Here is a 24,874-nt window from a genome sequence, read left to right as displayed (position 1 = left end):
ATGAAGATTAGATCAAATTTGATGACCCATTTATACAGAAATACAGGTAATTCCAAAGGGTTCACATACTTTTTCTTGCCACTAACTTATAAATAAATCCCTAATGGGCAATTTTTTTACCCCATCAGAACCCAAAATATAAACTTGTTTTACTCCTTTGTTTTCAAACAAAGTAATTGTAAACAAACACTGTATAGCCTCAAAACATGGTTAAAACTATAATCTCATGGCTGGTCAGTCCTTGCATCCATAGCTCTGTCTATGAATTTGAGAGTAGCTACATTTCTCCAGCCCCATCCTTCAGCAATTAACACTATTTAGACTTCATCACTGGAGAAGTCCCTACCTCAGACCTGGATGTACATGAGATCGGTGTATCTGGCCATAGGGCCATTACAATGTCTGTGAGTACTCCTGCACTTCAGCTCTGCCATAAGCACACTATTAAATTAAAAAACAAGTCCCTTGACACGTCCGTCTTCCAGGAGTTTGTTTGCCCTGCCCTACAAGCTGACTGTCATGAGTCTGATATCCCTGTTGAGATAGATGGTTGACCTGTATAACAGCACTCTAAGGAACACCTTAAACAGCCTTTCCCTTGAAAAAGTATCCTTCCAAATATCCTTCCAACGGTTCACAGAGGAGCTGCTTAGCATGAAGACCCATGGCCACAAGGGAGAGCGTCTGTGGAGATGTGCTGGCCTAATTGTCCATCTACTGGTCTATAAAGACTACCAGGCTTGTTATTTAAAAGCATTAAAAGCAGCCCACTCCACCTTCTACTCTGACAACGACCGAGGAAATCGTAAGACTTTGTTTTCCACCATCAGTCGTCTTCTCCATCCTACAGACTCTGGCCCTCCCACAGCAACTACTGAACAATGCAACAGATTTTCTGAGTTCTTTAAGGCTAAAATCAACACCACCCGAGTGAACATTGTATCCTCCAACTCTAACCCCACTCTGACTCCTCCTTCTTTTAGACCTTAGTACTGCTTTCGACACAGTAGATCACACATTCTACTGCAGCGCCTCAGAGAGCACACTGCCGTCTGTGGGACTGCCATAAACTCTAATTAATTCGCCGAATACAACAGGGAAAAGCTTATTTACAAGCCCTTAATTAAGGATCGGACCCTTTTTTTTTTTTTTCGCCAAAAATTATATACCCAAATCTAACTGCCTGTAGCTCAGGACCTGAAGCAAGGGGGCAGACATAGCAGGGGTTCAAATTGTAGAACCCAGTTCCTACATTTTAATATAAAAATAGATTTTATTTTATAAAACTATGCTACATTTTAACTCTGGGACCCTCAGGATGACAAATCAGAGCAATATTGCTGAATGTAAGTACGTTATTTATCTTCAGAGGTGAATGTATCAAACCAGTTGCCGTGATAATTGTTTTTTGTTGTTGTGCACTCTCCTCAAACAATAGCATGGTATTTTTTCACTGTAATAGCTACTGTAAATTGGACAGTGCAGTTAGATTAACAATAATTTAAGCTTTCTCCCCATATAAAACATGTCTATGTCCTGGGAAATGTTCTTGTTACTTACAACGTCATGTTAATCACATTAGTGCACGTTAGCTCAACCGTCCCATGGGGGGATACCAATCGCGTAGAGGTTAACCAACAGTGCAGAGTTTTTTTACAAGTTTGCTGAACTAAAGAAAAAATTGTAACACAATAAATAGCAATAATGAGGCTATATACAAGGGATACCGGTACTGTCACTGTGTGGACCACGTGGTCGATACACTTATTAATGAAGCCAGTGACTGAAGTGGTATACTCTTCAATGCCATTGGATGAATCCCGGAACGTATTCCAGAAACAGTAGCTTAGCATCCACTTCATCAGACCACTTCCGTATTGACCACGTCACTGCTACTTCCTGTTTGAGTTTTTGGATAAGCAGCCTATGGATAAGCATTTTCTTGTTTGCTTATGGCCTTATACAGCTCGCTGAGTGCTGTCTTAGTGCCAGCTATGAAGAATATAGATGAAAACTCTCTTGGTAAATAGTGGGGTCTACAGCTTATTATGAGACACTCTAATTCAGGCGAGCAAAACCATGAGACTTCCTTAATATTACGAGATTGCGTAGCAGCTGTTGTTATCAAAGAGACACACACCACCCCTCCTGATCTTACGGAGCTCATCCAATTTCTTCTCCAGTGATTACACGTTTAGCAGTAAAACGGAGGGTAAATGCGGATTATCCACTCGCCAGCGCTGTCTTGCCAGGCATCTGGCTCTTCAACCTTTGTAACGGCGCCTCTTCTTCATACGAATGAGAGGAAGTTGGGCCTGGTCCAAGAGGACCAGTATATCCTTTGTGTCTGACTCATTAATGAAAAAATCCTAGTCCAGTTTGAGCTGAGTAATCGCAGTTCTGATGTCCAGAAGTTCTTTTCGGTCATAATAAACGATGGCAGAATAATTATGTACCAAAAAGAAGAAAACTGCAAAAAAAAAAAAAAAATAGCACAATTGGTCAGGAGCTCGTAAAACTGCAGCCATCCCATTTGGTGCCATTCTCTATGGTTTACCTCCTACATCTCTAACCACAAGCAGTACGTCACCCTTGGTGAGGCAAGATCAGTGGAGTCCACCATAACCTGTGGTGTCCCACAAGGGTCGGTGCTAGGACCCATTCTCTTCCTGCTATGTCCTCCCAGGCCCACCCATGGCTGTGCCCCTGCCCAGTCATGTGAAATCCTTAGATATGGGGCTAATAAATGTATTTCAATTGACTGAATTCCTTATATGAACTGTAACTCAGTAAAATCATTGAAATTGTTGCATGTTGAGTTTATATTTATTTAGTTTTTTTAAGTTTTTCTATTTAAATTGTTATTTTATGCACTTTGAGATTATTCCTGGATAATGAAAAGCGCTTTACAAATGTAATTATTATTATTATTTACCAAATCAGTGGATGAATGTCACTTTGTTATTGTTAGAACTGCAGATTGCCCCTTAAATGTTTAATGTAAATGTAACCAAGTAGATCATGTTAAAGTTACTGTGGTACAGTGCAGAACAGGGTGATAGACCAATATTTGCCTTGCATGCATGATAAAGTACACAATATTTAAAGCAATAACAGACTACAACCCAGCTTTAAAGTCAGGTTCTTCTTGTTCAGTCTGTGTATTATCCTGTTTGAGACTGTGGCCATGCTAGAGGTGAATGAATACAATTGACTGTTTTTTCTCTGTGTTTGATCATATTGCACTGTGGTCCAACTGAAGACTGAAGACCTTGGGTTGTATGACTCTGGATGATCTAGCCCAGTTTGACAGCCAGTTGCAGCTCTCTCTTGCTGCGTGGGGATACTACTACGAAGACTACATCAAGCTGTCCACAGGCGTCAAGGTTCTCCAGGCCTCTAGGGGAAGCCGCGACCAGGACTACGAGATCCAACTCGTGCACAGCCTTGCTGAAAGGCGCCTAAATGAGAAGTGGTCTATCGGTGAGTGCAATGCGTCTGCCATGGATTAAGAGTGATTTCAGACACTGGCTGTAGAAGATACTGATGTAGGGCTGTGACTGGCGGCCTTTGCGAGTGTATCCATAGGAGCAAAGCAGGAAGTAAAAGCAGGAATTTTACCCTTCAATATGTGCCACACATCAGTTAACATAATTTAATGAACAGTCTACATTACCATGGACATTATTGCATCAGCTACCCATATCCTCTCCAGTGAAATTGCCAAAGTTAGTTCCAAGCCTGTTATATTCATTATATTTCTATGTGTGTTGCTGCTGCGTTGAAAACTTGTTTGTTGCTTCTTTCAGCAAGGAGCAACTACGTTTCATGAATGTTGTTAATAGTGATGGGGATATTATTTTTGACGTTATATCGTATCGTCGTCAAGACACAATATCGCAATATAATGTTTGTGCCAGTTGAATGTACCTGCACCAACACTCCAGTATGTTTCCTTCATAGCTTGTTCTCTTATCTTTTTAAATATGCAGTAAATTTGTTTTCAGCACTTTTATTTCCATGACTGATCAAAACTAGTTTTCTCATGGCTCTCTTGTTCCTCTGCAACAGACATGTGGTGAGCAATATGACTGGAACAACGATTCGCAATTAAATTCACTGTATTGAATCGCAACACATATAGAATCGTGAGAATCACAATAAATATCGTATTGGCACATAAGTATGGGGATAATACTTTAGCCAGCTGTTCGTTATGACAGTTCTTTTATTTTCATGGCGGTCTTCATCCTAACCATCGGTTACAAGGTTATATGGTAATTATGCCAGCCCTAATTGCAAGGACCTAGCATTGAACTTTTTTTATTAAGCAATAGCCACACAGATGAACGAAACTAGGTTTTGTAAAGGAGAAGTTGACTGTTACTACAGGGCCATATTAAGACAGTTAATGCAACCACATAATGTGAAAGAAAGTAGCCTAGGCCATTGTTGTTGCATTACAATTCTCATGTACAATTTCTTACCCTATCCTAATTTACATACTGTAGTACACACCGATTCTCATAGGCTTATACACTCCCAATGAGCAAATAGCTATGTTACCTATGATAGGTATCTTCTCTGATGCCAAGAATAGCCTAAGTCCTATTTCTGGAAAAGCTTGATTTGCCTTTGTGGTGTGACGCATCGGTGAATACACAGATTGTCCACACACTACTGTGCTTGGCTAGTGCAGGACAACATGGACCAATTAGACTTTCGGATTAATGTCCTGGATGCAGAGTCCAACATGGGTATGTGTTCTAGTTTTAAAGGTTTATTATCTACAGGTATATTAGAAAGCAAAAGTGAAATAAAAAGGTCAATCCTCCAAGTTGGTCTGTGAGTATGCCTGTGAGAATGAAGGGCGTAGGCAGTGCTCTAAATAAATAAAAACATCACTTAAAATTGAAAATCTAGGAGCACCATAAGATATATATATTTTTGAATTGATTGAGATCTAGCATATTGGGGGTATATGAATTCTTGCTACTTGCTACATGTTGTATCTAGAAACAAATGTTTAACCCGGTAAAGACATTTGTTTATTATAAAAAGCTAAAAAGTTGATAATTACAGTCATTTGTGTAATATTAGGTTTCTACATAGTGCTTTTGCACAATCTATTGAAGCGCATTACATCGAATTCTAAACTGTCTCTTTAAGGTCGTCAAGTTTGTGAGTGATGACATGCAAGTGATCAGTCATTCATTCATTGCTATGATCATTGATCTTATAATTAAGCTATCCCTTTTCGCTTCTTTCTTTGCCTCCAAATGTTTAGATAAACTGATAAAGTAACCAGGTTGTTAGCTAGCTAGCTAATGAGGTAACATGACTGAACAAGGTGTAAACAAATGCTGGTTTTGGAATGACCAGCGACATGGTTGAACAGGGCCTAAAAACTAACTTTTTGGTCCACCAGCCACTGTGGCAGGTAGATAAATAAAATCTACCAGCCAATACATGTAGTCACCCTAATAACACCAAAAGCCACAACAAAAACATTTTCTCGGTTTTGTTGAAGTTATTTTTTCAGATTTTCACTCTCAAAATCACACTTAAAATTAAATTTAAAAATCGTACAATTGGATGTTCTAAGTCTGAAGTAAAACTTTTTGATTGGGTTTTATTATGCCACAAGCATCTGTATAGACTATCAGGAGACCACTTTTGAGGTCTAGGGAAGAAAAGAAAAACATAGTTTCCCTTTAATTTACATTTACATTTACATTTACATTTAAGTCATTTAGCAGACGCTCTTATCCAGAGCGACTTACAAATTGGTGCATTCACCTTATGATATCCAGTGGAACAACCACTTTACAATAGTGCATCTAACTCTTTTAAGGGGGGGGGGGGGGGTTAGAAGGGTTACTTTATCCTATCCTAGGTATTCCTTAAAGAGGTGGGGTTTCAGGTGTCTCCGGAAGGTGGTGATTGACTCCGCTGACCTGGCGTCGTAAGGGAGTTTGTTCCACCATTGGGGTGCCAGAGCAGCGAACAGTTTTGACTGGGCTGAGCGGGAACTGTACTTCCTCAGAGGTAGGGAGGCGAGCAGGCCAGAGGTGGATGAACGCAGTGCCCTTGTTTGGGTGTAGGGCCTGATCAGAGCCTGAAGGTACGGAGGTGCCGTTCCCCTCACAGCTCCGTAGGCAAACACCATGGTCTTGTAGCGGATGCGAGCTTCAACTGGAAGCCAGTGGAGAGAGCGGAGGAGCGGGGTGACGTGAGAGAACTTGGGAAAGTTGAACACCAGACGGGCTGCGGCGTTCTGGATGAGTTGTAGGGGTTTAATGGCACAGGCAGGGAGCCCAGCCAACAGCGAGTTGCAGTAATCCAGACGGGAGATGACAAGTGCCTGGATTAGGACCTGCGCCGCTTCCTGCGTGAGGCAGGGTCGTACTCTGCGAATGTTGTAGAGCATGAACCTACAGGAACGGGTCACCGCCTTGATGTTAGTTGAGAACGACAGGGTGTTGTCCAGGATCACGCCAAGGTTCTTAGCACTCTGGGAGGAGGACACAATGGAGTTGTCAACCGTGATGGCGAGATCATGGAACGGGCAGTCCTTCCCCGGGAGGAAGAGCAGCTCCGTCTTGCCGAGGTTCAGCTTGAGGTGGTGATCCGTCATCCACACTGATATGTCTGCCAGACATGCAGAGATGCGATTCACCACCTGGTTATCAGAGGGGGGAAAGGAGAAGATTAATTGTGTGTCGTCTGCATAGCAATGATAGGAGAGACCATGTGAGGATATGACAGAGCCAAGTGACTTGGTGTATAGCGAGAATAGGAGAGGGCCTAGAACAGAGCCCTGGGGGACACCAGTGGTGAGAGCACGTGGTGCGGAGACAGATTCTCGCCACGCCACCTGGTAGGAGCGACCTGTCAGGTAGGACGCAATCCAAGCGTGGGCCGCGCCGGAGATGCCCAGCTCGGAGAGGGTGGAGAGGAGGATCTGATGGTTCACAGTATCAAAGGCAGCCGATAGGTCTAGAAGGATGAGAGCAGAGGAGAGAGAGTTAGCTTTAGCAGTGCGGAGCGCCTCCGTGACACAGAGAAGAGCAGTCTCAGTTGAATGACTAGTCTTGAAACCTGACTGATTTGGATCAAGAAGGTCATTCTGAGAGAGATAGCAGGAGAGCTGGCCAAGGACGGCACGTTCAAGAGTTTTGGAGAGAAAAGAAAGAAGGGATACTGGTCTGTAGTTGTTGACATCGGAGGGATCGAGTGTAGGTTTTTTCAGAAGGGGTGCAACTCTCGCTCTCTTGAAGACGGAAGGGACGTAGCCAGCGGTCAAGGATGAGTTGATGAGCGAGGTGAGGTAAGGGAGAAGGTCTCCGGAAATGGTCTGGAGAAGAGAGGAGGGGGCAGGTTGTTGGGCGGCCGGCCGTCACAAGACGCGAGATTTCATCTGGAGAGAGAGGGGAGAAAGAGGTCAGAGCACAGGGTAGGGCAGTGTGAGCAGGACCAGCGGTGTCGTTTGACTTAGCAAACGAGGATCGGATGTCGTCGACCTTCTTTCCAAAATGGTTGACGAAGTCATCAGCAGAGAGGGAGGAGGGGGGAGGAGGGGGAGGAGGATTCAGGAAGGAGGAGAAGGTGGCAAAGAGCTTCCTAGGGTTAGAGGCAGATGCTTGGAATTTAGAGTGGTAGAAATTGGCTTTAGCAGCAGAGACAGAAGAGGAGAATGTAGAGAGGATGGAGTGAAAGGATGCCAGGTCCGCAGGGAGGCGAGTTTTCCTCCATTTCCGCTCGGCTGCCCGGAGCCCTGTTCTGTGAGCTCGCAATGAGTCGTCGAGCCACGGAGCAGGAGGGGAGGACCGAGCCGGCCTGGAGGATAGGGGACATAGAGAGTCAAAGGATGCAGAAAGGGAGGAGAGGAGGGTTGAGGAGGCAGAATCAGGAGATAGGTTGGAGAAGGTTTGAGCAGATGGAAGAGATGATAGGATGGAAGAGGAGAGAGTAGCGGGGGAGAGAGAGCGAAGGTTGGGACGGCGCGATACCATCCGAGTAGGGGCAGTGTGGGAAGTATTTTTTTTTATTGAAAAATAATTTCAATTGAACTCAAGAGACTGGTGTTTGGTTGGCGGTGTTTCTGTACTGCATGCTCAATAGCAGAGTTTGACAAAAAAAAATAGCATCCGATTGATACAAATCATCATTATATCATATCATTCTGCCAGGTAAGCCTGCTTCCATTTAATATCGAAAGTTTTATGTTAAAGCCTTTATAAATGACTGTTTCGGCATCGCTAACTGGCTACACAAAGTGGTAGACACAGGCATTCCCATGCCGTTACGTCTTCAGAAAGTTGCAAGAAATACAAGTCACTGATACATTCTTTAATATTTTTTAATATTCTTTACATGTAGGCTTTGGATTGAACAAATCTGTGCTCACTTTTGTCTCTAAGGCACTCAGAAACAACTGCACAGTGAAACCTATCAATACAACAGTCATTATCAGGGTCATTTTTGTCCTGGTCGCACTGGTGCTCCCAAAATAAAATGTCACGTCACACAGCAAAATATGTAGGAGCTTATGCAACCAAAATTGACGTAGGGCACATCAGCTTATTATGAAATGTCTGTCAAAAGTTTTTTCTGTGCTGTGAAAGTCAAGTAAAGTATGATGTCTGTCTTTGTTTCTCTTTCAGCGGGAGCTTTTATATTTGGCTGTACTGTGGCACTGTGCTTTCTGATAAGGGACCTCATGTTTTACGTGATTGGTGAGTGAGTTCTACTGACAGTAGCTGTTTGAAGAAGGGGATGGGCGCCTGTCAGCAAGGCTTGGGGCCTAAACCAACCTGTCATTAGAATTATCAGGAGGTACTTGTTGAAAATACTAGTACAGTTGAAACTTGCCTAGTAAAATTAAGGTAATTTTTTTTTACATTTAATAAAATAAAAATAAATAATAATTTTAAAAAACAGTCACATATATATAGCAGTAATTGTATAGGTAAAGCCTGGAAATCTTGGGACACACAAACAGTATCTGTAGTTCAAATATATTATATATATATATTTTATATATTTGAACTACAGATACTGTTTGTGTGTAGTTCAAATATATTATATATATATATTTTATATATTTGAACTACAGATACTGTTTGTGTGTCCCAAGATTTTCAGGCTTTACCCATACAATTACTGCTTCTCCACAGCACATTCAAGGAAATAGACCTTAAAGGGATAGTTCACTCAAAAATACAAAATGGGTTTCCTTACCCTGTAAGTAGTCAATGGAGAAGGTATGGTGCCAATCCATGCTTTGGGTTAGTTTCCCTGGCACTGTTTCCACATGCTAAACTTTTGGCATTGGTGGCACAAATCCCAATCAAGTCATGGGTTCGATATTTGCTTTGTTCAAAGCATATATAAGTGACTGTTTGAGCTTCACAATCAATGTAGATACTTTTGGATGAAAGTGAACAATCCCTTTAAAGCATTCTTTGAAGTAATTTTTCCACAATTGCATTGCAAATGGTCTCTCCACTAATAAGATCAGCATGAGCCATTAGATCTTCACGGGTCCAAAAAGTTGGATGGATCCATGGCTTTCCCACCCAACCCAATATGCATACATTTATTTTCCAAAAACGGAGACCCGTTCGGAAGGGACCCGAAAACAGTCAGACCCTTTCCCGAAAAGACCATGGAAAACAGACCCGTGCTGGTTCGAAGCCGAGAGACCCGTTCAGATCCGATAGTGGAAAGAGAGAGAAGGAAACCTCCAACTCGGCGCTGCCAGCGCCATTAGTAAACAAGTGATACTGGCCAAATGATCCACCGTTTGTCCAAACGCCCAATAACCAATTACAAAAAAACACAATTTGTTGTTTCAAAGTTGTAAACATTATAGTCTCCAGAAATTACCAGGAGCCAGTACTACTCAATGAAGGTGCCACCAACCTCCTGTGATTGTAAGATTAAAGGAGTAACTCTGGTAGGCCTAAAACATTCTTCCTCACCTCAAGTTCAACTGTCGGAGTCACCTGGAGTGCCGGTGCACACTGCCGTCAAAGGCCTGCAGTAGCTAAGCCTAATAATAGTCATACCACACCAAACCGTCACAAAAGTTGGTTAACTTTATTAGGCTAATATCAAAAGTAAGTCAAGTCATTGTTTATAGTGAAAATACAAACAGGTTATTATATTGCTGCATTAAATAAAGTTTTGCATTTTGCCCTCTTTGGTTTTTCCTTTTCATGGTTTGTGTGCGAGTAGCATAGTAGGCCTGCCGGGAATACCGGTAATTCTGTTATATTGCGACAAACACAACATTACAGCTGGAACTTAATTTGGCCACCGAAAATGGCTCAACAGAATGAAACATTCCAAAAAGTTTTGAACAGGCTTAGAGTGCCTTCGGAAAGTATCCAGACCCCACATTTTGTTACGTTACAGACTTATTCTAAAATGGAATCAATACAAAAAAATCCTCAGCAATCTACACACAATACCCAATAGTGACAAAGCGAAAACAGGCTTTTAGACATTTTTGCAAATGTATTAAAAATAAAAACAGAAATATCTTATTTACATAAGTATTCAGACCCTTTGCTATGAGACTCGAAATTGAGCTTAGGTGCATCCTGTTTCCATTGATCATCCTTGAGATGTTTCTACAACTTGATTGGAGTCCACCTGTGGTAAATTCAATTGATTGGACATGATTTTGTAAGGCACACACCTGTCTATATAAGGTCCCACAAACCAAGCCATGAGGTCGAAGGAATTGTCCAAAGAGCTCCAAGACAGGATTGTGTTGAGGCACAGATCTGGGGAAGGGTACCAAAACATTTCTGCAGCACTGAAGGTCCCCAAGAACACAGTGGCCTCTATCATTCTTAAATGTAAGAAGTTTGGAACCACCAAGACACTTCCTAGAGCTGGCCGCCCGGCCAAACTGAGCAATTGGGGGAGAAGGGCCTTGGTCAGAGAGGTGACCAAGAACCCAATGGTCACTCTGACAGAGCTCTAGAGTTCCTCTGAGGAGATGGGAGAAACTTCCAGAAGGACAACCATCTCTGCAGCATTCCACCAATCAGGCTTTCATGGTAGTGTGGCCAGACGGAAGCCACTCCTCAGTAAAAAGCACATAACAGCCCTCTTGGAGTTTGCCAAAAGGCACCAAAAGACTCCCAGACAATGAGAAACAAGATTCTCTGGTCTGATGAAACCAAGATTAAACTCTTTAGCCTGAATGCCAAGCGTCACATCTGGAGGAAATCTGGCACCATGCCCTACAGTGAAGCATGGTGGTGGCAGCACCATGCTGTGGGGATTTCTTTCTGCGGCATGGACTGGGAGACTAGTCAGGATCGAGGGAAAGATGAACGGAGCAAAATATGGAGAGATCCTTGATGAAAACCTGCTCAGGACCTTAGACCGTTCGAAGGTTCCAACAGGAAAATTACCCTAAGGATACAGCCAAGACAACGCAGGAGTGGCTTTGGGACAAGTCTCTGAATGTCCTTGAGTGGCCTAGCCAGAGCCCGGACTTGAACACGATCGGACATCTCTGGAGAGACCTGAAAATAGCTTTGCAGCAACGCTCCCCATCCAATCTGACAGAGCTTGAGATGATCTGCAGAGAGGAATGGGAGAAACCCCCCAAATACAGGTGTGCCAAGCTTGTAGCGTCATACCCAAGAAGACTCAAGGCTGTAATCGTTGCCAAAGGTGCTTCAACAAAGTACTGAGTAAAGGGTCTGAATACTTATGTAAATGTGATATTTCAGTTTTCTATTTTTAACAAATTTGCAAAAGTTTGCTAGTTTTTGCAGTTTTTGCTTTGTCATTATGGGGTATTGTGTGTATGGGGTATTGCGTGTAGATTGATGAGGGGAGAAAAAAATATATTTAATGATTTTAGAATAAGGCTGTAACGTAACAAAATGTGGAAAAATTCAAGGTGTCTGAATACTTCCCAAATGCACTGTATATTGCAGCTATTACCAAGAAAGGTGATTACCTACCGTAGGCCTAATCAACAAATTACAGTAATAGGTTAATGCTATTTATTTTACAACAGGCCTACTTTTAACCTTAAACTAAATATGGATCACAAAATTAAAAAGACAAACTTAATTTAGCCAACGAAAATGTCTCAACAAAATGAAGAGAAAAAAACTTTTTGCATAGGCTATGCAGAGAACCCGTTTAGATTATAAAATAGGCCTACAATAATAATACAAAGTATTTACAATAATAATGTGATGACTAAACATTCAATAATAAATATGGAAATAAATGAATGGTAGGTAGACAATTGCATCAAACCTGAATAATGAGTTGCACTCAGTCCATTTGGCCACACCCACATTCTTCTCATCTTTGTCCACTATAATATTAAAACTTGTCCCCGAGGACATTACCCTTGTCGGCTTCTTTTTACTGTACTTTTTCTCCTCTTACTTTCGTTTTACTTCAATGAAAAATAACTTCATCTTCACAATCAACAGTAGCCTCGGCCAAGGCTCATTTTACTGTCTCTCTCCAGCAGGTAAGGTTAGCAGCTGCAACCATTTTCAGTCGAACATAACTATACATTTTATTGAGTTGCAATTGGCTAACAGAGATAACAAGCTTGCACATTTCTCATCACACAAACAGTAAATTAACAGAGGACAGGTCCAATCAGGTCCAGTCGATAATTAAATTTGAATTGCACATACCCGAGACCCGTGCCAATTATATCAGACTCATCACAGATCCGAGACAAAAGTCCAAATTTAGGACCTGGACCCGCTCGGGTCCCGGGTCAGATCTCCAAATTTTGTGGTATGTTGGACCCGTGAAGACCTCTATGAGCCATCCTCAGTATGCTGTGCATTTAATCACATTCAGTGTGTTCAAACAAGGTCTCTGACTGAATGTCTCCCCCTGGCAGGTGGAATTACTGTTTCCATCATAGCGTTTGTCTTTACCATCAAGTTCCTATGTGAGCTTGCTGCACGGGTGGTTAGCTTCCTGCAGAATGAGGACCCCGGGAGAAGGGGCGACCGCAGCATCTACGACTATGTACGAGGGAACTACCTGGACCCGCGCTCCTGCAAGGTGTCCTGGGATTGGAAGGACCCACAGGAAGTGGGCCAGACTATGAGCTTCCGTGTTCAGGTAAGATCCTTTCCTACCTATCTGCTTGAAATCACATATCTAGGCTACTTCAGTCATTTCTGGATTTTAAAAGTTACGTTTCTGTATGAAACGACGAATAGAGCACAACCACCCATCTCAAATATTAAAGGTCCAATGTAGACATTTTTATCTCAATATCAAATCATTTCTGGGTAATAATTAAGTACCTTACTGTGATTGTTTTCAATTAAAATGGTCAAAAATAAACAAAAAATGCTTCTTAGCCAAGAGCAATTTCTCAAGCAATAATGTTGCTAGGACTGTGTGAGTGGTTTGAGTGGGGAGGGGGAAACTGAAAACAAGCTCTTATTTGCAGAAAGGTTTGGAGAAGGGTTAAAGGTCTCCCTCACATTTTGGGACTATGTCAACAATGGACTAATGAAACAAATAACAAAATATCGTTTTGGGGTGGAGTTTTCCTTTAAGTTTCAGTCATGCGATATGTCTTCTTCTTCGTGAAACCCCAAGGGGGGTTTGGAACTCTATTAACTAATTGGCAAAAACTCAATCCCACCAAAACTTCAGGTGTTCTTTTTAAGCAGATCTTACACTAAAAAGGCATTATCATAATTTTCACAGTATTATTCCAACCTCATAGTGTAGAGAAAAAAAACAGGAAAATCAGGTTTTACTGCAATGGGCCTTTAAAGAGAATGTAGAGGAGGGATACACTTTTTTGTTTCTGCGGATGTTAGTCAGTGATTCTGTTATTTGTCTTGTCGGTTGGTTTTCTATTGGGGCTATAAAGCACGCAATGAAGTTTCAAGTTTATTTGTCACATGCACGGAACACAGCAGGTGTAAAACAGTACAGTGAAATGTTTACTTGCTAGCTTTTTCACAACAATACAATATACAATTCAATATCAAGGTGAGAATAGACTGTTGGCACAAGTTGTGGTGCTAGACATCCTGCCATGGTTTCTCATGGTTTGCTCTGACTCTCTACCCCAGCTCTTCTACAAGAACGGCCAGCCCTTCCCTGCCCACCGACCCGTGGGGTTAAGGGTCAACATCACTCACATAGAGCTGGCCCTAGACATCCCCATCACCCAGGAGGTTCTGCAGGAGCCAGAGTCCAATGTGGTCAAAGTGGCCTTCACTGTCCGCAAGGCCGGACGCTATGAGGTAGCTGTCAAACTGGGAGGACTCAACGTGGCCTACAGCCCTTACTACAAGATATTCAAGCCAGGTAAGGTCATGACCTTTTGGACTGTGTGACTAACCCATCTCAGGACTGGACTGTGTTATATTTGTAATATAAATGTGAAGCATGGATGACATGAGGACGTTTAAGTCATTGATATTGATAATTGTGTTTTTACTTATGATAAAGAACAGAACTTTGACGTTGCGTAGTAAGAATTATTAATGACCACCCAGACCAGAATTATTGATACCACTGAATTATAATGCTAACGTTTCTTCCAATGTTCTTCCCATTGCTAGTACTCATAACATGATAATAAGTATGTTAATAGTATTCATCATCACAATATGTTTTGTAGTTGGGCTTTGTTTACGAAGTGATGATGATGATCATAACATTTATTTAAGGCAATATCAATATTTTCCTGAACATTATTTTAATCTGATTGTTTATTACAATGTTTGGACATTTTTGTATTATGCTCTACAGCTTTGCTCAATTAGGTTTGATAAGTGTTGAAAACGGTCCCTTCACATGGAAGCAACTTGAAACTTTGTGTAAATGAAAGGTGTTTTTCTCTGTTGTCTCAGGCCCTATGTATGTATTTTACTGGTAAACACTACATACTTTAATTTGAGACATCCCCTGAATGTTCATCTCTTCCCCACATGTTCTGTGTCCATTTCAGGGACAGTGGACCCGTCCAAAACGAAGATAGCCTACCACTTCTCCACACTGGTCTTAGTATATGGCCAGCAGCATACCCTGCAGATCGAGCCTCGGGACGAGTATTGCAACCCCACCAGTAACTCCACCTCACTGATAGACGAAGTCAACTACAGCGTCCACGTCCACTCGGTAAGAACCCAAAATCACGACACAACACTCATACAACAGAATAAAAAAAATTGTTTCCTGATTTTAGACTGTGAAATTGGACAATGGGAATCCATTTTGTGTCTTCCTCCTCTCAGCTGGGCACGGTGGATGACGACAGCCTGGAGGAGTACTACAGTAAGTCAGTGACGTCCAACAAGCAGCTGTGCCAGGTACTGCTGAAGATCACCCTTAGGAAGAAGGGCTGTTTCCAGGCACGCATCTCCTATAACGACCTGCCCCTCAGCAACGGAGAGTTCCACATCATTGTTCTCAGTGGTGAGTAAGGGTCCTATTTTAGGGTATGATTGAACAGGCCCATGTGAAGGAAGAGATGGTGATAGGATAGTGGATCAAATGGTATTTCACCAAGTTGCTACATGTATTTTCAGCCTATCATACTCAAAATGAGATACTCCACAGTGAAATATATGTAGAGTCTAGACTTTCGTCTTGGTGGAGGAAAAGCTGTGGTTTTAGGGTTCTCATATCACTCTTTTGTTTCAATTGCTACCCTTCCACCAAACAGAGAATGAGAAGAACTGTGTGGAGAAGAACGTGTCCACCACAGGGATCAGCATCTACTTTGAGGCGTACCTGTACGGCTCAGGGAACTACAGTAACTACAGTAACTCCTCGTGGCAACTCCCAGCCTCGGCTCTGATGGCCCCTCAGAGACGGCCCTCCATGGGGGACGAGGAGGACGAGCATGACTCCCCTGTAGAGGGACAGCCGGAGAAGGTCAAGAAACCAAAAAAGGTCTACTGCTACATATCGCCAAAGGTGGGTGAAGAGAGGATAGAAAGGATTTTGTTTTGACTAGACATACCACATGCTCCACAGCCGGGTTGGTTGCAGACTTCTGTCATTGACTGGACCATTTACTTTTCTGCTACACAGCAACTGTCAGTGAAGGAGTTTTACCTGAAAATCATTCCATGGCGCCTTTTCACCTTTCGAGTTTGCCCAGGGACAAAGGTAGGACAAGCAGCCATGCTGTGAAACACCGTGTGACTTCCACATAATATTGTCTGACCTTTAGCAGTAGGTTTAATGAGCTTGTGTGTTCACCCTCGTCTTTCTTCCCCTTCAGTTCACATACTATGGCCCTGACCCCGTTCACAAGTACTTGACTCTTGTAGTGGATGATGGGATCCAGCCGCCAGTGGAGCTGAGCTGTAAAGACAGAAACATCATGGCTGCCACCTTCATCCGTTTCCTGCACAAGAATATCGGTTGGTATCCCTCCTTTTCCAGTTCAGTAAACCTGGAGGTTTACCTGGTATAGATCGTTTTTGGCCTCTGTAGAAGCATTGAGATTGGATGGTTTTTGTGCTGTTGACAGGTGGCTCGGAGACATTCCAGGACAAGGTGAGCTTCTTCCAGAGGGAGCTCAGACACATCCACTCCAAGAGGCCTCGCACCAAGACCTGCCTGAAGATCACACGCCACTGCATCCTGGACTCTGTGAGTGAACCCACCGTGTAACTATTCTCCCAGCCGCAGTGAGATTAAGAACTGCTACTGCAGACTCATAAGGTGACATTGAGTGTGAAAATTACAGTGTTTTAAAATGTCTATCTCTCCCCAGTCTCTGAAATCCACCCGGAACTTCTCTGTGTCAGATTGGAGTAAGAACTTTGAGGTGGTGTTCCAGGATGAGGAAGGTAAAATCAGCAGATGACAGGCCAGTCAGCTGGTGTTGTGTGGGGAGGGCTTTTGAATGACGCAGTATGTGTGTTGTGTTGGCCCCTAGCTCTGGACTGGGGAGGGCCGCGAAGGGAGTGGTTTGAGCTCGTCTGTAAGACCCTGTTTGACACCACCAATCAGCTGTTCACTCGCTTCAGTGACGACAACCAGGGCCTGGTAAGACCTCCCTTCTCACCAGCACAACTTAAACAATACGGCTAAGGCCAATATTCAGTGACCTTAGCCAATAGGATAGTGAGGTACTGTGTCTGTCCCTCTATCTTCTCAGGTCCACCCCAACGCTGAGCGGCCGGTCCACCTGCGTCTGAAGATGTATGAGTTTGCGGGGCGCGTGGTGGGGAAGTGCCTGTACGAGTCAGCCCTGGGCGGGGCCTACAAGCAGCTGGTCCGCGCTCGCTTCACCCGCTCCTTCCTGGCCCAGCTCATCGGACTCAGGATGAACTACAAGGTATGTCCTCCGCCTCAGTCCCACATCCTCTGAGAACCTAGAGATGGACCTCTCTCCCAATGTTTACCTCTCTCCCAATGTTTACCTCTCTCCCAATGTTTACCTCTCTCCTAATGTTTACCTTTCTCCCAATGTTTTCTCTCTCCCAATGTTTACCTCTCTCCCAATGCTTACCTCTCTCCCAATGTTTACCTTTCTCCCAATGTTTACCTTTTTCCCAATGCTTACCTCTCTCCCAATGTTTACCTCTCTCCCAATGCTTACCTCTCTCCCAATGCTTACCTCTCTCCCAATGCTTACCTCTCTCCCAATGTTTACCTCTCTCCCAATGTTTACCTCTCTCCCAATGTTTACCTCTCTCCCAATGTTTACCTCTCTCCCAATGTTTACCTCTCTCCCAATGCTTACCTCTCTCCCAATGTTTACCTCTCTCCCAATGTTTACCTCTCTCCCAATGTTTACCTCTCTCCTAATGTTTATCTCTCTCCTAATGTTTACCTCTCTCCTAATGTTTACCTCTCTCCTAATGTTTACCTCTCTCCTAATGTTTACCTCTCTCCTAATGTTTACCTCTCTCCTAATGTTTACCTCTCTCCCAATGTTTACCTCTCTCCCAATGTTTACCTCTCTCCCAATGTTTACCTCTCTCCCAATGTTTACCTCTCTCCCAATGCTTACCTCTCTCCCAATGCTTACCTCTCTCCCAATGCTTACCTCTCTCCCAATGCTTACCTCTCTCCCAATGCTTACCTCTCTCCCAATGCTTACCTCTCTCCCAATGCTTACCTCTCTCCCAATGCTTACCTCTCTCCCAATGCTTACCTCTCTCCCAATGTTTACCTCTCTCCCAATGTTTACCTCTCTCCCAATGCTTACCTCTCTCCCAATGCTTACCTCTCTCCCAATGCTTACCTCTCTCCCAATGCTTACCTCTCTCCCAATGCTTACCTCTCTCCCAATGTTTACCTCTCTCCCAATGTTTACCTCTCTCCTAATGTTTACCTCTCTCCTAATGTTTACCTCTCTCCTAATGCTTTGGCTGGTTAGAAAAGCAATCTGTTTATTTCATAGCGTATGAGTTGTATATTGTGGTGTTTCTAGAACATATTAAGATCTCACCCTGCCGCTCTAAGTGGATAAGTCATCCTTGTTGTTTCACCGAGTTAGAATGACATGTTTATTTTAAATCTATTTTCCTGTATTTGTATTTAATTTTCCACGGCAGTACTTTGAGACGGATGATCAGGAGTTCTACAAAACGAAAGTCTGCTTCATCCTAAACAATGATGTCAGTGAAATGGACCTGGTGTTTGCTGAGGAGAAGTACAAGTCAGGACAGCTGGAGAAGGTGACGAGGGAACCTTTCTGTTTGACATGACTTCCCTTATCCAACATGTCATCTCACAGAAAAAAGAAAGCACTAACAAAACAGAGTAATTATTTCCTTGGCAGACTGCTTAGTACTCCTAGAAAGGCAGTGCGGGGTCTGTGTGTGGGTGTGTTGTCAGTCATGTCCTGAGCTCTGTTACTCTGTCACTCTTCAGGTGGTGGAGCTGATATCTGGAGGAGCTCAGATTGCTGTCAACAATGAGAACAAGATGCATTATCTGAACCTGCTGGCCCAGTACAGGCTCGCCAGTCAGGTGCGAGACGAGGTGGAGCACTTTCTCAAAGGTAAGGGATGCAAACACCGATATATTATGGAGTCATTTCACATTCACCCCTGTATCTAATCTGGAATGTCTATAAGAGGATAGGCAATCAAGCTTTTGGCAATGAACTGTTTTGTGAATTGCAGGTTTGAATGAACTTGTCCCAGAGAACCTCCTGGCCATATTTGATGAGAATGAGCTGGAGGTATGTTGAATAAAACTCACAACTGATTTTGTCTCTCATTACATCCCCTATCAAACTTTCCAAGCTTACATGCCTTGTCCTACTTTCAAAATCTCAGTCCTATGGCACTGTAAGGTCTAAATGTCTGTTTGTCCCCAGCTGTTGATGTGCGGTACGGGGGACATCAATGTCCAGGACTTCAAGGCCCATGCTGTGGTTGTAGGAGGGTCGTGGCACTTCAGAGAGAAGGTGTGTGACACCACCTGGTCTGAGCCATAGTAGATGGTGAACGACACTGCTTTGCTACAGCGTTATAATGATTGAGATGTGTCAAACGTGTTAGTGTTGTGCACCATGCTGACTGGGTTGTGTTGTGCCAGGTGATGAAGTGGTTCTGGGCCGTGGTGTCCAGCTTCACCCAGGAGGAGTTGGCTCGCCTGCTGCAGTTCACCACCGGCTCCTCCCAGCTGCCCCCTGGGGGCTTCAACACCCTCTGCCCCTCCTTCCAGATCATCGCTGCTCCCACACACAGCACCCTGCCCACCGCACACACCTGGTGAGTGGACGGGCATGCACGCACCCTCACAAACACACACACACTCAGACACCGTATACACATACACATGCACTCTTACACATTCATATACATGTGCTATACAGTCGGTTTCAGTTCTGTAAAGTGACTGACTATCTGTGAATTCTTCTCTCTCTAGTTTTAACCAGCTTTGCCTCCCCACCTATGACTCCTATGAGGAGCTGCACAAGATGCTGAAGCTGGCCATCAGTGAGGGCAGTGAGGGCTTCGGCATGCTCTGAGTGGCCCTATCCCTGGAGCTCACCCCCAGACTCTGGTCACACTGTGGTCCTGCTCATACAGCAGTGGGGTGCCAATGACACCAGCGCCAACCAGGCCCCTGGTACGCCCGTTACCCGCTCCATCCGCTTTGGACAATGAACATCCCTCCTCGACTCACACGGACTATCCATGATCCTCTTTCAGTGGTAGGAAGTCCACAGGACCAGTTGGCTCTGGGACGTCTTCAGGTGTCTGCACTATGTGTATATACTGTACAATGTTTGCTTTTCTAATGAAGAACATGACCTAGTGTTAGAAAAGGCTGGGTAGTTTTATTCTAGATGTTAGAGTTGTTTAATTTGATGTTTTTGAGACAGAATATAGAGCTAGTTAAAGAGCCTAGTGAGCTTGGTGTTGTTTTGTTTTTTTGAATTTTATTTTGGAAAAAAGCTGAGGAACATTTAAATGCAAAAGCAGCCTACACAAAGTGTGGAGAAGCTGCACACCCCATAGCACTTTGGCCTTACCTGATCAGGGAAGGGTGTGTGTGTATATAGTGCGAAAAGTATGAAAATGTATGTACTCATACTTTAAGTCGCTCTGCTAAATTATTCAAATGTAAAATGTATATACAGTATATATTATATCACTCTTTCATTTCAATATGTGTACATGCATGTTAAAAGGTTGTCACGTTATAGCAACAGTTGAGATATATTTTCAAACAGAAGGGACTAAAGATACTTGATAGATCTTTGAGGTCATACTTTTTTATTGGTGGGAGTTTAATATATTACAGCTGATTCATATTTTTTTTTAGTTATCATCGTTTCAAATCGACAATTGGCTTCAGTGTTCAAATACATTTCACCCATACCGTTGATGACTTGTTGATGGCAATGTTATTTGTCTTGAGCCGTAACAGTTTTTGTTTTAAAACCTGCCTTATTCAAGCCCTTTGCCTCTGACTTAATCTGGAGAAGTGTGTAGTTAAAAGAAGCCTAGACTAGCAGAAGTATAACAACAGTGATATTACTATAATATTACTGTTGGTAGTTTTTGCAGTGGAAGTTTGACATGGGAATATCAATTGGATGTTAACATGTGAAGAGATCGGAACTCAAGGTTATCTTGATAGCTGTCATGTCTTGTGGTCTTGACTGTTGGTTTTCATTCACCGCCTTGTCTGGGTTTACCTCTGAATCTCATCTATGCATCCCCTGTGTGTGTGTCCCTGTGTCCCTGCCCATGGTTGTGTGATCTGATCTGCCTCCTTTCTAACTACTACCCATAGTGTGCTGTCTCTGACTCCTACAACTTGGTAGATAAGCCACCTGAGAAAGGGATACTGAGACAGGAAACACAAGATGAATATTTCTTCAGTGGTGGAAAAAGTACCCAATTTTCATACTTGAGTAAAAGTAAAGATGCCTTATTAGAAAATTACTCAAGTAAAAGTCACCCAGTAAAATTCCCCTTGAGTAAAATCTAAAAATATTTGGTTTAAAATATGCTAAGTATCAAAAGTAAATGTAATTGCTAAAATATACTTAAGTATCAAAAGTAAAAGTGTAAATAATTTCAAATTCCTTATATTAAGCTAATCAGATGGCACCATTTTCTAGTTTTTTTATTTACTTACGCATGGCCAGGGGCCCACTCCAACATTCAGACATTATTTACAAACGAAGCATGTGTGTTTAGTGAGCACCAGATCAGAGGCAGTAGGGATGACCAGGGATGTTCTCTGGATAAGTGCGTGAATTGGACCATTTTCCTGTCCTGCTTAGCATTCAAAACGTAACAAGTACTTTTGGGTGTCAAGGTAAATGTATGGAGTAAAAAGTACAATATTTTCTTAATGTAGTGAAGTAAAAGTAGTCAAAAATATAAATAGTAAAGTAAAGTACAGATACCCCATATTACAGTGTGCAGCTAACCACATGTACAGGCTATTTAGGAAAGCCAACATCTAGAACATAGCACAGTAGCCTAAAGCAGACACATTCTTATGCAATATTATTGTATTCTTTGTGTTCACCTGAATCTTTAGCCTCACAACTTACCACAATGCAAACCCATGGCGGGTTACGCTACTGTTATTCAACTCTCCTAGCATGTACAGCCACTAAGAGATTTCCACTTAATTAAACATCACCTCACTCTTGTTGAACAGGATACACATATCACTTCCCAAGCTCCTCGTACTAACAGAATAACTTTACCTTATTGGGAAGCTCTTAAGGGTGCTGGGATTTTGTTATTGCTGCTGGGGTTTACTGCACATACCTCCCAGTCACTCAGAATTTCTCTTTTGAGACACAGTGAGCTTTCATCCTCCACTAGGATTTGCCTAGGGCAAAGTCTTAAAGGGATACTTCTGGATTTTGGCAATGAGGCTCTTTGTCTACTTTCCCAGAGTCAGATGAACTCGTGGATACCATTTTATGTCTCTGTCCAGTTATAGGTAGTTTCCCGAGCCAATGCTAACTAACGTTAGTGCAATGACTGAAAGTCTATGGGTATTGAAATGTTAGACTAAGCAGATGACCTAGTCAACTAAAATAGTAGCTGCTATCCTTATGGAGGCACAAGTCAGACACAAGACTTGACAGAAGTAGCATTGCATTGTACTATAGGAATCAAGATGTTAAATATTCTTATACAAACTATGTGCATTTACAAAAGTGTAAAAAGTTGAAATGCAGTTCAGATAAAGATGAAGATGTAAAAAGAAACAGCAGCTGTGATTTTAAAGTTATTATTTAGATAGTGTTTCACTCATAAGCAGGTCCTGCTCTCCGTGTTTAAGATTCCAGTTCAAGTGATGGGGAAAGCTCAGTGGTTAGTGGGGTTTGGTTTTGGATCGTTGTAAATATTGTGAAATAGTTGCTTACAGCTTGGAGGTGAGAATTTTTATGTGTAAAATAAATGACAAAACTGTGGGCCATCACTGATGATTGTCAGGGTTCCTGCTCTGCAGTCCCTTTATTGTTAATGGAATTAAAACGTGATGGAGATTTTTACATTTTGTGTCAATTTGTCTTTGTTTAAGGAGGCTGAGATTTGCTGGTGACTGTTTCAAGGATTCCGAGCTGGACACAAGCAGAAGACCACATGAAACCTAAACTTGGCAAAAAAAGAAACTTCCCTTTTTCAGAACCCTGTCTTTAAAAGATAATTTGTAAAAATCCAAATAACTTCACAGATCTTCATTGTAAAGGGTTTAAACACTGTTTCCCATGCTTGTTCAATGAACCATGAACAATTAATGAACATGCACCTGTAGAACGGTCGTTAAGACACTAACAGCTTACAGACGGTAGGCAATTAAGGTCACGGTTATGAAAACTTAAGACACTAAAGAGGTCTTTCTACTGACTCTGAAAAATACCAAAAGAAAAATGCCCAGGGTCCCTGCTCATCTGCGTGAACATGCCTTAGGCATGCTGCAAGGAGGCATGAGAACTGCAGATGAGGCAAGGGCAATAAATTGCAATCGCCGTACTGTGAGACGCCTAAGACAGCGCTACAGGGAGACAGGACAGACAGCTGATCATCCTCGCAGTGGCAGACCACTTGTAACAACACCTGCACAGGATCGATACATCCGAACATCACACCTGCGGGACAGGTACAGGATGGCAACAACAACTGCCCGAGTTACACCAGGAACGCACAATCCCTCCATCAGTGCTCAGACTGTCCGCAATAGGCTGAGAGAGGCTGGACTGAGGGCTTGTAGGCCTGTTGTAAGGCGGGTCCTCACCAGACATCACCGGCAACAACGTTACCTATGGGCACAAACCCACCGTCACTGGACCAGACAGGACTGGCAAAAAGTGCTTTTCACTGACGAGTCGCGGTTTTGTCTCACCAGGGGTGATAGTCGGATTCGCGTTTATCGTCGAAGGAATGAGCATTACACCGAGGCCTGTACTCTGGAGCGGGATCGATTTGGAGGTGGAGGGTTCGTCATGGTCTGGGGCGGTGTGTCACAGCATCATCGGACTGAGCTTGTTGTCGTTGCAGGCAATCTCAACGCTGTGCGTTACAGGGAAAACATCCTCCTCCCTCGTGTGGTACCCTTCCTGCAGGCTCATCCTGACATGACCCTCCAGCATGACATGCATGACAATGCCACCAGCCATACTGCTTGTTCTGTGCGTGATTTCCTGCAAGACAGGAATGTCAGTGTTCTGCCATGGCCAGCGAAGAGCTCGGATCTCAATCCCATTGAGCATGTCTGGGACCTGTTGGATCAGAGGGTGAGAGTGAGGGCCTTTGCCCCCCAGAAATGTCCGGGAACTTGCAGGTGCCTTGGTGGAAGAGTGGGGTAACATCTCATACCAAGAACTGGCAAATCTGGTGCAGTCCATGAGGAGGAGATGCACTGCAGTACTTAATGCAGCTGGTGGCCACACCAGATACTGACTGTTACTTTTGATTTTGACCCCCCCTTTGTTCAGGGACACATTATTCCATTTCTGTTCGTCACATGTCTGTGGAACTTGTTCAGTTCATGTCTCAGTTGTTGAATCTTGTTATGTTCATACAAATATTTACATATGTTAAGTTTGCTGAAAATAAAAGCAGTTGACAGTGAGAGGACGTTTCTTTTTTAGCTGAGTTTACATGGACAATATCTTCAGAGACACTGGTCTCAGAACAGCTGTCATGAACAACAGAGAGCTATGGCATTCCATCATCCGACACATTGCACCACCATAAGCAAGCAATTAATTTACTCCATTATGGTACTGCAAAAGATCAATCAAGTATGCTTAGTTACATTGGTCAAATAATGTTCACCTTCATTGCAAATACCATTAATAAAAAATGAGGGAGGAAATTATGCAAAACGAGAATTTGATTTGAACAATGTTTTGGTGTAATTTAGT

The 24,874-nt window shown here is 43.0% G+C and overlaps 1 protein-coding gene across 8 annotated transcripts in view; it reads left to right on the top strand.

Annotated features, from left to right (window-relative positions):
* LOC129811655 (apoptosis-resistant E3 ubiquitin protein ligase 1-like) overlaps nucleotides 1-22,999 on the top strand; it is a 32,932-nt gene extending 9,933 nt beyond the window's left edge. For 7 of the 8 annotated variants that reach the window (XM_055863130.1, XM_055863127.1, XM_055863131.1 and 4 more), the window contains 19 exons: nucleotides 3,263-3,483; nucleotides 8,667-8,738; nucleotides 12,911-13,137; nucleotides 14,112-14,349; nucleotides 14,996-15,165; nucleotides 15,282-15,462; nucleotides 15,713-15,966; nucleotides 16,084-16,161; nucleotides 16,277-16,418; nucleotides 16,529-16,650; nucleotides 16,775-16,850; nucleotides 16,940-17,049; nucleotides 17,162-17,341; nucleotides 18,567-18,689; nucleotides 18,886-19,015; nucleotides 19,140-19,198; nucleotides 19,337-19,426; nucleotides 19,558-19,733; nucleotides 19,891-22,999. In XM_055863130.1, coding sequence (XP_055719105.1) covers nucleotides 3,263-3,483; nucleotides 8,667-8,738; nucleotides 12,911-13,137; nucleotides 14,112-14,349; nucleotides 14,996-15,165; nucleotides 15,282-15,462; nucleotides 15,713-15,966; nucleotides 16,084-16,161; nucleotides 16,277-16,418; nucleotides 16,529-16,650; nucleotides 16,775-16,850; nucleotides 16,940-17,049; nucleotides 17,162-17,341; nucleotides 18,567-18,689; nucleotides 18,886-19,015; nucleotides 19,140-19,198; nucleotides 19,337-19,426; nucleotides 19,558-19,733; nucleotides 19,891-19,993 — 2,752 coding nt within the window. In that variant the 3' untranslated portion in view covers nucleotides 19,994-22,999. Of the gene's footprint in view, nucleotides 1-84; nucleotides 1,347-3,262; nucleotides 3,484-8,666; nucleotides 8,739-12,910; nucleotides 13,138-14,111; nucleotides 14,350-14,995; nucleotides 15,166-15,281; nucleotides 15,463-15,712; nucleotides 15,967-16,083; nucleotides 16,162-16,276; nucleotides 16,419-16,528; nucleotides 16,651-16,774; nucleotides 16,851-16,939; nucleotides 17,050-17,161; nucleotides 17,342-18,566; nucleotides 18,690-18,885; nucleotides 19,016-19,139; nucleotides 19,199-19,336; nucleotides 19,427-19,557; nucleotides 19,734-19,890 lie in introns of those variants that run through there. The other variant, XM_055863134.1, reaches the window with a different exon arrangement.
* Nucleotides 23,000-24,874: the final 1,875 nt, after the last annotated feature.

The sequence above is a fragment of the Salvelinus fontinalis genome, chromosome 15, assembly GCF_029448725.1.
Source record: "Salvelinus fontinalis isolate EN_2023a chromosome 15, ASM2944872v1, whole genome shotgun sequence".
Classification (NCBI taxonomy): domain Eukaryota; kingdom Metazoa; phylum Chordata; class Actinopteri; order Salmoniformes; family Salmonidae; genus Salvelinus; species Salvelinus fontinalis.
The sequence above is the reverse complement of the archived record's forward strand: the minus strand, read 5'-3'. Positions and strand labels throughout refer to the sequence as shown.